At 41.1% G+C, this 15,487-nt stretch overlaps 1 protein-coding gene across 1 annotated transcript; it reads right to left on the bottom strand.

Moving 5' to 3' along the window:
• Positions 1–3,868: 3,868 nt before the first annotated feature.
• On the bottom strand, positions 3,869–15,069 carry slc2a15b (solute carrier family 2 member 15b; the record flags this gene model as incomplete). Its single annotated transcript, XM_079552784.1, has 12 exons — positions 3,869–4,096; positions 5,851–5,978; positions 7,258–7,333; positions 8,058–8,159; positions 8,770–8,880; positions 9,853–10,040; positions 11,174–11,306; positions 11,414–11,559; positions 11,634–11,758; positions 11,834–11,994; positions 14,182–14,280; positions 15,025–15,069. 12 exons carry the CDS (start codon positions 15,067–15,069, stop codon positions 3,869–3,871), a joined length of 1,542 nt encoding a protein of 513 aa, XP_079408910.1.
• Positions 15,070–15,487: the final 418 nt, after the last annotated feature.

The raw sequence follows: 15,487 nt of genomic DNA, 5'->3' as shown, positions 1-15,487 counted from the left end.
ACCATCTCCAGGGAGTATAAATACCGCTGGATCAGGTGACAGCGGCGGCACTGGCCTTTGATGGGAGCTTTAATTTCATGCCTAATTTCTCTCGGCAAACAGAGGATCGATGCTGCCCTGGTGGTGCTCCCTATCCTTTCTGCTTTCCTTGGCCTCAAAGACAGAGCAGGGAAGGACAAATGGTGACCAAGCGCCTGATGATGAGGAGACAGACGTTTAGCTCACCTGTAAACACGCAAAGATGGACAGTGCTTAGAGACACACACTCTTATGCGCACGTACATTCATTTGTGCGCCACACTGGGTCCTGCAAAATCAATAGCCCCAACTGATGGCTTTGGAAATAAGTGCAACAAGCAAGACTACACTTCTCCCACCTGTGTGTGTGTGTGTGTGTGTGCGTGTGTGTATGTGAAGTGATAAATATAAGCTTGTGTCCCTGCTCACAGCCCCAGGGACGCATTGAACTCTAGCCCCTCCATAATGACTTTGTCTACCTATCGATCCAGCTATGATCCATGTACTGTAATTCTTATATCATCAGCCCCGGACCCGGCAATAACTCCCAGTCATATTTCGGGCCCAGCGTCCACTTGACAACTTAATGATGCAGGGACACACTGCCTGGGTTTAGCCCTCCCTCCTCCTGTAGTCCCCTACAGGCCTCTCATTTCTCCTTGTTCCTTCAGACTAATATCAAGAAGGAGCTCAGAGGCTGTTCTCTCCAAGGACTTCCTGCTGAACCACACGTCTTCCTCCTCACCTGTGCGCGCTTCATGCAGAGGGTTAGTGTCTCCAGAGTCGTGCATCTGTCCCTGATTTGGAGCACACTCCCTGCAGGCTCACGACAAGACCAGAGCTGTCCCTCTTTAGACCCTGTTCTCTCTCTCCCTCTGAGCCCACACCATATTTCACTGTCATTTCGGGCCTCTCTCGTAGCCTGGGTGTAATAGCTAGAGATATATGGGCTCACTTGTGCAGCCCTTCTGAGCTTCCTGAGCCTTTTATAAAACACTGTCAGAGTGACAAAACAGCAGCCCCTGGGTATCAGGCCACAGATGCCCCTCATCCTGAAGCCATTCCTCAATATCCCACACTGATCCTTTTAGCAACTGATAACATCTGGGTCCTTGGACAGGAGCAGTTGGACCGTCATCACGGACACAGTCGTAGCTCATCTCTATAGCTCTCTCCATGAGCAATAGGCTGTCGCTCTGCCAGGCCTGTTTTTAAAAGGAATGATTTAGGGAACAGCCTTGAATCTTGAGCCAATATGAAACCATAGCCACAGATGTCTTCCTTTACAGTGACACACCTGATTGTGCTAATAAAGGAGACGGTGAGCCTGTTTGATCAGACATGTCTGATTTAAAGTCCAGGCTGAGGGCTTTTGTTCATTACTGTCGCAGTTAGATAGGCTCTAATGAGAGTCCATCTGGCCACAGAGACGCTTAACAACCTGCACCTCTGAGGCACTTACTGACGGAGATGTGAGCTCATAAGCCACAGCCTTGTGACAATTAAAGCATTGCTCACTTTGAGACAATGGTGTTCTACTGCTCCATGCTCAAAGCGAATATTTAACATTATTGCAGAGTTTCTACCTTTTTATACTTGTGAACTCTGGTGGATCAGGCTGTTGATCCAGAATCACAGGTCCTTGTTTAGGGTCAACTGTTGGAGAACTTCAAAGGAAAGATACAGTCAACATCTTTTAAAACGGTTAGAAAAAAAACATAACTTAGATAAATAGGCCTATAATGTTTGAACTGCTAAGCAGCCACTCCATAGGTTTATAGGCCTACACTACTGAAGCCTCCTCATGCCATTGACTGCATTAACCTCACATCTGCTGCTGTATCAGCCATCAGCCCATTTTCACCTCACCATCTCCTCATCCTCTCCTCCTCTTGCTCTGAACACAGCAGCTCCAGCCCCCGCCCTCTTCCCCCCAGCCTTAATTGGGAGTCAGGGAGAGCAGTCGAAATCGCATTAACGCGGGCCCTGCCTGGCTGTGCCATCCATCTTGTTTTTTATTACGCCGCGCCGGGGCTGCCTGGGCGCTGCCGTTCGATTTGTCACCGGCCTCGTTCGCTGATAACAGGCATTTGTCATCGCCTTGGCTCCCTGTTAATGTTATCATCTCTTCCCTGACAGCCGCCCTCCGCCGGGGAGCGCCGGCGACAAAGCACATCCGTCAAGCGAATATTTCCACGGCTAAGGGGAGCGCACATTGCAATAAGCCACATTAAAGCACTTATGAAGGGCCTGGCGTGTGCGTGTGCGCGCATACGTGTAGTGGTGTCATTCCCGTGCACAGGTGCCTCGTGCAGACCACCGCGTGTCTTTGCTGTAAGAAGCGGAGAGGTGGGGGCTTAGGGGGAGAGAAAGAGGTAATTTGTTGCAATTAATTACGCAGTGAGTGTGGCTTTGTTGTGTGGGAGAGCATTTTATCTGTTGGAATGCCTCCTCGCCAGGCTGTGATGCTATTTGTTTGATTTATAGCTCGTGGCTGCCTGAGGCGGAGTGAGCTAAAAGTTGGTGTGTGTTTTCACATAAGCACAGAGCTGCGTGGCATTATCCACAGAAATATACTGTAGTGTCGAGACAAGCCCTTTTGTTTGGGAGAGACGTTACATGTGAACAGGCACGAGGAATAGAGCCTTTGCTTGTCCTCTCCAGAGGTAAACTGCGGCCCATTTGTCATTCAGCAGCAAATCAACTACTCACACTGACCTTCTCCAACCCAGCAGCCCACCCTTTCTCTGGGCACTCTTCTTTAAACGATATAGGCCTGTCTCTTTTTCTTCTCTAATAGATTTATATTAGTACTAGTAGGCCATCATTTTGACGTTGTTGGCATAGCCTGTTTACAATGCAATCATAAAGGCAAATGGCAAATAACTCTTAAAGACAATTTCAACAACCTTGTCAGTGCGCATCAGTGGATGTCTCGCCTCTAGAGTGCTCTCTTGTGTTGTGCGAGAACAAGCAGGGTTGTGACAACATATCCATTCAGCCTCAGTCGGGGGCTGTGGTCCTTCTGCAGGGCCTGGCAGATGGATCAGCCAGCCCAAAGGCTTAGTTCAAACACATGAGACACCACTCCTCCCAGCTCTTTCATATGCCGATACAGTCCCAAATATGCATCAGCTCAGGCACAAAATAGAACCATGTTGGAGACTATTGAAATGTGGGGCAGAGTATGCTTATTTGGTTACATGCAAACTGTTGTTTTTAACACTTACAAAGGGGAGGGTGGTGTGAGTCCGTGCATACTGTATATCACATGATGTGTCCATAAGGTATTACAGAAGTCCTATATTTTACTACGTCATTATTTCATGGTAAAACATAAAACAAGGAAACCGCACACATACAGCTTTGAGGATAAAAGATAGTAATTGCAATCTCCTTTGTGTAAAAAGAAATGTATTAACAAGTAACTAGGCACCAGGTCATTATAGACACATTCTTAAATAGAATAAACAGAAGCAACACTGATTTCTTTCATATTGCATTACATGGACGTAAGTAATATAACCAACTAATATTTCTCTTGTCATAGCCAATAAGCTATTGATAATCAAGATAATTCAAAAAGTAGTTTTCACCAAGGTTAACATAAGGCACAGATCACGGCGTTTCTAGAGCACAACGTGAGTCATACTATAAAATCAGACATAGTAATTGATTAAAATACCTCTGTTGGATGATTTGAAATGCATGACAGCTTGATGTCTGTCCTGGGAATGCGAGGCATATTTTCACATCGTTTGAAAATGTTGATCTTAAACATAAAGCAGCAGATTTCCTCTTTTCTCAGTGAATGAGTAAAACAACCATTTGGGCCTCATTTAGTCCATATTTACGTTGAATCGCTGTGTCCCAGGGTCCCATAACCGTTCATCATAGACATTTTGAGATGTCCATTTGATGTTAACTCATCTTCAAGGATGTTGTTTCTGGAGGCAAACATCTGACTGATCTCCATAAATGTTTTATTCCTGGTCTCTGGAATGATGAGGGTGGTGTACAGAGCCACACCCAAACAGATCACACAGAAGATCAGGTAACAGTACGGGCCCATGTCCATCTGCCGAGGCAAAGACCAAACAGTGGGTTACTATCTTTATTGCATTTGGATTACAATGCATTCAAAATAAAGTTTGAATCAAACAACCATTTAACATACAGAGCATACGCCAAATTAAGCTATGATGCTCAACCTTTGGGCATCAGAAACCATCAAGACATGAAACTAGGTTAAAAGTAAAAGTAAAAAGTACAAACACTCCTACATCATCATTATTAAAATTACCGGTATGTGCTGATTTTAAAGGTGCATTATGGAACTTTTCATGTGAAATTTTTTATTTGTGCGTATGACTTTTCAATGACCTAGCGGCTATGTGGGTGGTTAAAGTGGCGCCTTTACTTTCCATCACAATGGCCTAATGATGCTCCAGGATCAATTTTTAGAGTTTCTGTTTTTTACTGGTAGGTTTTCACCAGAAAACCAACAATTGGTCCTGGACAGTTGTTAAAGGGACGAGATGCAAGTTGGTCATTTTATACTCACTACTGCCACCACAGGTCTTATGCATAACTGCAGTCTCTATATTAAAGGAATAGTCCACCATTTTTACACACTGAGATATGTTCTTACCTTAGCTTTGACGAGTTCTTTAGGACCTGTCTGATCTTCCCCCGTGCCTTCAATCACGTAAACACAGCACAGACGGCGTTAGCATTTAGCCTCTCCCCCTCTCCTCTATAGCTCCAAAACAGGTCAAGATAGAAGCTACCAAGCTCTTCCACGTTTTCCCTATTTAAATATGGTTACGTGAAGTGTTACACTACAAAGTATAATTACACAAAATTAAACAATGTGGATTTTCTAAGCGGATAAAAGGGGGAACTATATTGTAAGGCGTAATAATACCAGGAGTAGTTTGAAATCCGCGCAGTAATCTTCACTTTACCGCACAGTAATCTTCACTTTACTGTGCGGATGTCAAATTACTCCTGGTATTATTACGCCTTACAATATAGTCCCCCTTTTATCCGCTTAGAAAATCCACATTGTTTAATTTTGTGTAATTATACTTTGTAGTGTAACACTTCACGTAACCATATTTAAATAGGGAAAACGTGGAAGAGCTTGGTAGCTTCTATCTTGACCTGTTTTGAAGCTATAGTGGAGAGAGGGAGAGGCTTAATGCTAACGCCGCCTGCGCTGTGTTTATGTGATTGAAGGCACGGGGGAAGACCAGACAGGTCCTAAAGAACTCGTCAAAGCTAAGGTAAGAACATATCTCAGAATGTAAAAACGGTGGCCTATTCCTTTAAGCTCATGCATGGCGGCACTTCGGCCCGAATTAACAACTTTTTGACAGTGGCAGTGCAGGATTTTAGAGGCAGTTGTGGTGAATAGGTCTAGGCTCATTCTACACATTAGGAAAATACTTAATTTTAACATTTTTAAACTATGTATAGTCCCTTTAAGGCCACTGTGATCATCACACTTTGATTTTCACAGAAAATGTAAAAATGTGCTCAGGTAAGTGTTAAGAGTTGACTGGGGAATAATATCTGAGAGAATGTATACTGTAAGAAACAAAGATGAATGATTTTTGCAAAATTCCCAAACAAGAAAATACATGCTCGGAGTGAGAGGAACAGCAGGAAGCTTCTCACTTAGTGATGTCTTCTCTTTTACACAGACATTAATAATAAATACATTAGATATCAGTGCGGCGTCAAAGTCTGGTGGTCGGGTAACCTGTCAGCAGCTTGTAAATAGACACACCCACTCTGAAACAAAGTGCATTGTAAATAACATCTTACCTCAAGGAAAGGGAAAAGGAATCCTATGGTAAAGTTCGACATCCAGTTGAGGCAGCCGGCCACAGTGTAGGCAGCCGGACGGTGAGACTGTTTAAACAGCTCGGCAGTGATCAGGAAGGGTACACCAGCTGCAACGCAGAAAAGAAAGGATTTACACTGATTAAAAATGTATTTTATTTAGCTTTCATGTGTCATACCGGCATAATTAGCTACAGTGACACAAGTGGTTTATATTTGTATCTTTATAGCATGTTGCATGTAAGTGTACAAGGTTAAAATGCACAACACAAGTGGTTTATATCAACAACAACAACCACCTCAATAAGCACAAATAATATATATATATATATTCCCATTTTGTCTTTTCTTATGTGGGTATTCTTATCCTAAATTGTGTCTAAATCCCTACAAATAGAAATTTGACAGTTAAGTCTTTTTCAGTTTTCCTTCAAGCCTGGATACTACTACACAGTACTCTATACATGTCATTGTGAATTGCTTTTATTTATAAAAAGCTTTTTGTACCCAATGATTAGATTTATCAATGTGTTGTATTTGGCTTCTTGCACTGATACTGCAGATGTTAATTTCAAAAGACTGCTGTATTACAGTATATTTTCATAATTACTCAGTGATTCATAGAGTGACAAGAAAAACATATTTGGAAAATATCTGTCAAAGCAACACAAAAGCTCAGTGTGGCTTCCTCGATTCATTAGCTCAAAATACAACAATATCTTCAAAGCATTGCTCTCGTGTTCAGCACATAATTCTTCATTGTTAGAAGTGAAGCTGAAAAATGCATTAGTAAAGACTTTAATGAGGAGCGCTGCCCTCATTATCTTTGCATGATAATTGCGAAGAGGAAGGTTTCATATTGTCAAACCAATAACTAGACCGTAATTTGTCAACATCTGTGGTACGTATGGAGGGCTTCAGTGTGCAGATTGTGTTCTTGCAAAGGAAACCATACACATCACGGCCAGCTTATGAACAATGAGCTATTAAAAGTGTAATTGCAGCCACAGATATCATCCCTGTATGTGTGGGCTATAGATTTTGCTGCTTTTTGATGAATCGCATTATGTAAACCAGCGCAGCTAGAATCCATCATACTCTCAAGTTCAATTTAACATGGCGCCAGGGCTTATAAACTATTGGCTCTTAATTCACTCAGCTCATCTTGAGTAGAAATGGCTGGTACAATGGAGGGAGTGCAGCAGTTATGGTTTCCTAATTTACAAGAGCAATGAAATACTATCAAGAGTGAAAATGGTTTGCTGCCTGCAGTGACCAAAGTGTCCAGCAGGGAGCAGTGTTACCTTGCGCACAGAACAACCCAAAAGTTGCATGGACCAATTCCAGCTTTTATATTAATCATATTAATTATCATGGGAAATATCTTACCTGGACCGATGCAGAAGCCAGCGATGATCCCGACAACACAGCCCACACTGATGTACCGCATAAACATTAGATGAGGCTGAAAATGTGGGGGACAACATTAATTTTACTAAGCTTAGTTGCTTACAATGCATTAAAGCTTCATCTGGCACATGCTAATAAAAAATTAAATAGAGAGTTGCTTTACTGATACAAATGTATTGACTTAAAGCGGTTCTCAAACTTGTCCCAACAAGTACCAACTATGAAAATATTTGGACTATACCAGGCCAAACCTTGGACTGAACAGTCTGAAATAGAACTAAATAGTTTCTAATCAAAGTCAAACCAAATGAGATTAAAAAACTACCTTAATACAAAATTAACTAACTGAAATCCACATTATGAGTAACACATCTTTGCATGAATATCTTCTCTACAGATATACAAAAATAGTCAATAGACCTTTAAAAAGCATTGATGAATTGTGCCAAAATAAAAGTCTGAAAAGTAATTGAAAAGCATTCAACTGGATTCAAAATGACATTAAATCTAAATGTTCATCAAAAATGCCAAAATTATGATCTAAAACCGATTCAGTTGCAGAAGTTGCAAAAGTTCTCTCTCTGCTTGATAAATGTTTGCAAATCTTGAGAAAGGAAATATGGGTTGATGTCTTTCTGCGTTTGAGGCATTAAAATATAGTATATGAGCATTAAAAATGGCATTAAATAACACTGAATTTGAGTTGCTTCTGCCTGTATGAACCCTGGGTATATAGTGTATATAGTGTATATCTTGTATATCTTGTATATCTTGTATACCTGTAAAATGACAGACACAGTGATTCCAGCGCAGCACAGTCCCATGAACAGGAACCCCCCGATCATCAGAGGTCTTCTGCCCACACGCTCAATCGTAAAACACTAAAACACAGACACACATAGGCTTTACTCTGAATTTCTTCATTTACATAATAGGAATTCAGTGACATTACATTAACTAATTATAAATTATACAGTAAAAAAAAAAGTATAATTGAGCATGGTTTGCTTCACAAAGCATAAATAACATAACATAAATTACATTTAAATAATAAATAAAGTCATGATGACGTTTGATCTTAATGTATAGAAAAATGTGACGACTTGTGTTAAAAGGTTTGCTCGTTGGTAAACTGTAATTTGAAAAAACATTGGGAGGAATTATTATTAATAACTTCTAATTTACAAAACATGAATCAAACTTAATATGTGGTGATCATTGATATTTTGTGTGAATAAATAATGAATTCATCTAAAAAGGACAAACACATCCCACATATTTGCCATGTTTACTGATGTTCATCTGTATTACAGCTTAATAAAGGCTATTGCTGTAAGTCTTAAAAGTGTTACTTAAACATGCAGTAATTTAAACATAATTGTGTGCCTCTCATTTTAAACCAGGCTAGAAGATTCCCCAATAATGTTTTTTGGTTTAGAGATAATAATCCAGTCAGTGTGGTGACTGTAGTTTATCATAGTGAAATCTTACCCCTAACATTCCTGAGATGACTTCGATGGCTCCTGTCCCCACTGTCGTGTACTGGATGTGAGGCTCAGGAATCCCAGCGTCCTTGAATATATCATTTGTGTAGAACCAGATCTGAAAGTGACATTGACACAAACAACACATGTATCACAAAGACATCCAGACACGCACTCTGAAATGTGTAGGCCTTTTTTTTTTATAAGGATTCAAAAATTGGCTCTGCTCATTTAGTGTTTACACATGATCCATCATAGTGATCGTTATTATCAGAACAACCATCTCTCATGCATTTGAGATATGGCGTTTTATCAGTATGGACTTCTGACAAGTGCTCCCTTAGAAATTAATTTGTGTATCCTCATTAATCACACTTTGCTGATGCAACATCCATCATTGATGAGGTGTAGACGAGATCGTGACGGGCGCAGTTAAATGCTGTCTTGTTGATTTAGTAACCACATGTATAGCATTTCATCACTATTCTGCAACGTGCCCAAACTCACACTGTATATCGCATAATGTATGACAAAGAGTCAGAGAATGTTTGGAGCTGAAGTAAATTTCAGCAGAACACAGACTGGAGACATATTTTATGATTTCTGCAAGAAGATCTGAGAGGATAAGGCATTGTGACCATTTCACACTGGTAAGATTAAGTGAACAGTGAGAATAAAAGCTGCGTTCAGAACAACTCGGTTGGCCTGAAGAAGTTGGAAACATTAATAACCTTGGCCCACAGTTAACTTTGAATTCATATGTAGCTTGTTTATGTTGTTGCTTTTCTATTATCGCACAGTAGAAAAGACACCAGTCTGTTCATGCTGGCCTGACCTTTGCCATTAACAAGTGAACTGCAGACCTTTCAGAAAACCCCTAGAGGCAGTTGTGTGTTTAAACACTCATATCATCGTCAACGCCACTTTGATGCTGCATTATGATATTTGATCTTGATTTGATCCTATACAATGAATGAACTTATAAAATGTACTTCAGTTGTTATAGTAGTATAATTTCAAGACTATGAAGAACTGTTTAGGCCTCTTCCTCTGTTCGTGTAACCCTAAGGATACACGGCTTCCCACTTACTGCATCAATGCCGGACAGCTGCATGCCAATGTTGACCACTATGATGGTGATGACCTGCCAGCGCACGCAGCGGTCTTTGAGCAGACCCCACACAGAGATGGTCTGGATGGATGTCAGAGAGCGCTGCTCCTCCTGCATCTCCTCCACCTCCGCCTGGATGTTCCCTTTGGTGCGGTACCACTTCAGGGCTGTAGATGAGTACAAAATTTGCACTTTGAGTGAGAGGGGCTAATCTGAAGAACTTGTTCCCTGTTGAATTAAAATCTTTGACAGGATTTGGCATCTTCAAAAAAAACTTGTAAAATCCTGGATGTGCCAGCAGCAGCATTGCACTCATGTTTAGTGCTGTGTCTCTGCTTTCTTTTGTGTGTACAGTTCTGTATCTGTAAAGGTCATTGTCCTTTCATCCCTTTTTAACATGTTGTGTGCTTTTAACTGTTTATAAAAACCCATTGAGGGACAAGTGCTGCAAATTAAATATTTCTGCCTAAATTAGTCATAAAATGTGGTCTGATCTTCATCAAAATCATAAGAGATATGATAAATGGATAAATGGCCAAGTCACTCTTGTAAAAGAGATTATAAATCTCAATGAGTTTTTACCTGGTTATATAAAGGTTAAATAAAAAAAATAAGACTGAATAAACAGTGTCTGCTTAAACTAACACCACCCAAACTATTACATATTATCATATTTTTAATGGCCGTAACAGGGATGGTCCAAGATTCATCCTGATCGTTGTGACACTTCTTTTGTAGCAATAACTGCTCTCCTGTAGTTGCAGATTAGACGTGCACAACGATCAGGATGAATCTTAGACCATCCCTGTTACAGCCATTAAAAAAATGATAACATGTAATGTTTGGATGGTATTAGTTTACGCAGACACTGTTTATTCATTCTTATGATTTTGATGAAGATCAGACCACATTTTATGAACAATTTAGGCAGAAATGTGAGAAATTCCAAAGCGTTCACATACATTTTCCTCACACTGTAGCTTCTGCTAAAAGCTATGAAACATACATCATACTTCTGTTACAGATTGTCTTATCTTTTTTTATCTGTCTCATTCAAATAAACCAAATAAATAAATAAACTAAGATTACTAGACTGTAAAGTTCAAAATTGGGAAAAACGTGTCACATTGTGGGAAATTATTATAATCAAGTTAAAGTAATCATTTGTCCCTTTTGCTGACAGATAAGAGATAACATCTCTGAACTTCAACATAACTATGCTGGGCCTGTCCTTGGCCTACTGCTGTTGTATTTTACAAGCATTGTGGTTTTTAAAAGATGGATGAATTTTTTGTCCAACCTGCAATAGTGGCGTGAACATTTCCTTTCTCGATCAGCAGGTACCGAGGGCTCTCTGGGAACCATGGCAACAACAGAAGCTGAACCATTGTTGGAAAAACCACCAGAGACAAGAGCAGAGGCCAGTGCTCCTCCTGTGAGGAAAAACTTCTTTTTAATGCACTGTACAAACAATATACTGTTGAATGAATTTACTGAATGACACATGTATGTACTTTATTAATGAGAAATGTATCCAAACCTTTCCCAGCAGTTCCCCGAGTCCCAGGACCTGAGCGATGAAGACTCCCAGACAAATGTGGATACTGGGAACAAGGCCCAGGAAACCTCTCAGGTTTTTAGGAGCTATTTCACCAAGGTACATGGGCACCACACTAAGGGAGATACCTGTTTCAAAGAGAAAGTGGTTGGGTGAGGCAAACATTTTCCTATACGTTAATGTCGTGATCACTGAAGCCAACCTGAGTGGACCCCTACGATAAAACGTCCAAGGATGACCATGGCCGGCATCCTACAGGACCTGCTAAAGGCCATCAGTGCTCCTCCTATAAAAACCAGCACTGTGATCCTCACCAGTGTCCCCTTCCTATATGGAGAGACATAATCGTGTCTAATCACATTGTGCAGTACACATCCATTTGGACTAAAATCATCAACTCACCTCCCGTAGGTTGTCACCAGTCGGCCGACCAGCAGGGCCCCGGTCATGCCTCCAATAGCAAAGATGGACACGGTGAGAGAGTAGAGGACAGTGAGATACTCCTCATCTGTCTCCCAGCCATACTCCTCTGTGAGAGTCTCGTTATAAAAGTCTTTGATATACTGTGGGAGTAAAAACAAATAATGATAAACAAGAACAGCATCTTTATTTTTTATTACCTCAACAGTTTTGTGCCAATTGCTTTAGCTGTGGTGTCCAATAGACTGGACCCCAGCACCATCACCTCATTAACCATTTCCCACAGCGCCGCAAATTCAAATGTCAACATGTATCTTGCCATGTGCTTAGCAAAGCCTCAGATGCAGCATGTAGCACTCAGACCATTTGCATAAATAAAAAGATGTTTTCTCCCACCAAAAAATGGGCAACTCCTATATATTCATATTTTTCTGATAGAAAAATGTCTGGGCTACACATAAGGCATCGATAATTTGACCTGGAGTGGATCCAATGTTAATGACAAGGTAAGACTGTTTACAGGTGTGACCTCAATGAATTCGCTGCAGTCTGGAGTAAATAGGACAATGTACCAAGGTTAGAAAACTACTTACAGTGATACATCGCAACTCCTAAGAGGTCTCAAGTGGGAGTGCTCAATACTCCACACATTTTGTCAAACTAACTAAAGTTGAGTAGACTAAATGACAAGCTTAAGTAATGCATAAATGTTGCACAGCCTTATTTATAAAGGCTAAATAAGAACATAGTGTTTTTTTTGACATGGAGGTCCTGCTTGGTGCTTTGTTTACTCTGCTTTGTTCTGCTTCAGGCCCATTTATAGTATTGAAGTTCGTATTGTGTAAGTCATTGTTAAGCTGCACAGTGGCTGAGTGGTTTTGCATAATAAAACCAATTATTTATTATTTATATCAATTCCCAGACGGTGGCCTATCTGTGTGGAGCATGTTCTCCTCCGGTCTTGGTGCTTCGGTTTCCCCCATCAACGAAAACATCTACCTTGCCAAGCTGAATTCTCGTGGTATTTGTGAGTTCACAAACACAAAATAATCCATCTTGAACCGCTCACCATTCGAAAAGGAGGGATGTTTTATGTTGCGACACACAACATGAACACACATAACACTTTCAAAACTAAATATTTAATGGATTCGCAGTGGGCTTGATCCAATCAGCAGCAAATAAGTTAAGGTAAGTAACTAAGTAAGTGCTTTATTTGTCATTGTACAACCATACAACGTTCAGGTGTTAGTCCTGAGCCGCACCGACTGAGCATGTTCTTGGAGGTCGGGGAAACCGTAGCACCCAGAGGAAACCTGGCTGACTGCCTTCAGTTTGCTGGGTTTGTCCCTGTGTCAGAGTGTGGTGTCCCACACTGGTCAGCTCCTCCTTCTTCCTCTTCCTCCTGCGTAGTTCTCTCCGCTCCACAACAGTCTTTCACCATCTTCTTCTCCTTTGTCCCTTCCTTGTTTCCTGTAGCACCTCTTGTGTGACGCCTCCACTGTATTGCAGGTGTAGGGGGCTCTTGGTGCCTCCTCAGTGTTTCAGTAGAAGACATTTGTAGGTCTCAAATGTTTTTAGCTCATAAGCTAGCTGTTTGTTTACTTACTAAAAAGCTGCTTTCTTCAGGACCATTATAGACTCTCTGCAGTAAAAAAAAAATCTGCCGAACCTCACAAAACAAAAAAAGAAAAAGGCAAAAGATGCAGCTGTACCAAGAGAGAGGAAGGGAAGGTACACTTAATTAATCCCCGGCAGAAGGAGAATGTTTTCTCTGCATTTGACCCATCCTCAATGCCACTGGGGCAACCTGTAGGAGCAGTGGGCAGCCAGCAGTGGGCAGCCAGCTTAGGCCGGCGCTCGGGGACCCATCTCCAGATGTGAAGCCAGGCTAATGGTACCCCTGGCTGGAGGATTAACCTATTGTCGTTGCTTTTGTGGTAGGGGAAACAGGAGTCTTCTATAGTAAGCTAAAGTAAGGGAAAGTAAGGGAAGATTAATTCAGTTTAATCCAGGATGTAATGGTCAGAGGCTGTGTGCCTGTAGACGCATATCTCAATCCAAGCACAGACTAACAGGAATGGCCTCAGCCTTTAGTCATCGTGCCATAACAAATCAGATATGGAGGAGACAGTGTGGATCATGTGATGCATAAAAGAGGGCGGAACATTTATGACACGGTGGAATTGCAGGAGATTTCACATATGGCCACATGACTGCACATGACAATTCATTTAAATCTGATAATGACAGTGTATGCGTCTACAGAAAGCGGCTTTTAGATGCTTTAGTTTACAAATCAAGGTGTTTTTATAGTGTGAATGACAAACCTGGGCTGGAGAGTTGACCACAGCCAAATTGAAGCCGTATAACATGGAGCTCCCAAATGAGGACAAGAAGGCCACTAAAAGCAGCGAAGGAGTGAGATGCTGAAAAACAAAGAAAAATGCATTTTGTTTGTCAGACAAATTGTTTTGTGGCTTCGGATGTAAAATCGCTGATACTTTGCTTTTTCTTTCCCATTTTCTAGTGTCGTCTCAATAAAATATTAACTGCCTTAATAGATTTCATTACGTTTTCACATTGGATCCCTTCCTGATGCAAGGACAGACGCATTGAGTATGAATTAAGTAATATTTTTCCTACCAGAAATTACTTTGACAATTAAAGTGTTGCAAAGGTTTAGGTAAGCATCTGTGGACACAGCAATCCAATTATGTTAAAATTATTGAGGCATTACAAAACAGTAACTGTTTCATATAGTCATATAGGTCCATGTTGTAAAGTTGCAAAACTTGTGTACAGTTTACTATGCAACATAGAACAAAAATGTAACAAGACCAGACCAAATGATAAATGCTGCAATTATCCTTTGAATGAAAGAGAACACTGAAGTCTTTGAAACCTAATTAATTTAGCGGATGGAGTGAGTTAGCGCACGTGAAAATAGCTCATAACAGACAATGCTGCACAGTCAGTGTTCAATTACTGCCTAAGCTATCAGACTCTTTATAAATGTGAGGCAGCACACACGTGGTTTCAGGATAGATGACAGTTTTATCTTATATCTGGCAATAAATAAATCCCGACACATAAGACAATTTAATAACTTAACACCGGTCTGAAAAGATCATCACTTTATAAATCCAACAAAAGTATAATTTTTAACTTACCCCGGACACTTTTCCATGTTTTTCCACTAGCAGCTCCTCCGCCATCTTAGTTTAAAAGCAGTCTCCGTCAGCTCGGCGAGGATGACAGTTCAACAGCAAAACTTTTCTAAACATCTCCACGTGCATGTTTTGCTGTTGTTCTGACGGGCGGGGCGTGTCCGGTGGGCGGTATTTACAAGGATGCTGCGCGGCTCTTGGCCAATCCCGGGGCCCCATGGTCCCGACCAGGGAGGAAATGCGAGCTCCGGTTGTACCATGGTCGTACCAGGCGGTATGGTGGTTATCATCAGTCACATGCGAGAAGCGGTAAGGCCATGCATTGGCAGTAATACGTGTATGAACACAATTGGGGTTAGTTTAGGACAGGTCATAAGAAAATGGAAACCATGAACAGCATGCCACATATTGAGCCCTTGTTCAATTTAGGCATAGCCAGACATTAGAGTAATTTGAGAATTATATG

The sequence above is a fragment of the Gobius niger genome (assembly GCF_951799975.1).
Source record: "Gobius niger genome assembly, chromosome: 3".
In the NCBI taxonomy this organism is placed as follows: Eukaryota; Metazoa; Chordata; class Actinopteri; order Gobiiformes; family Gobiidae; genus Gobius; species Gobius niger.
Note: the sequence above shows the minus strand (reverse complement) of the source record. Positions and strands in the feature narration are given on the sequence as shown.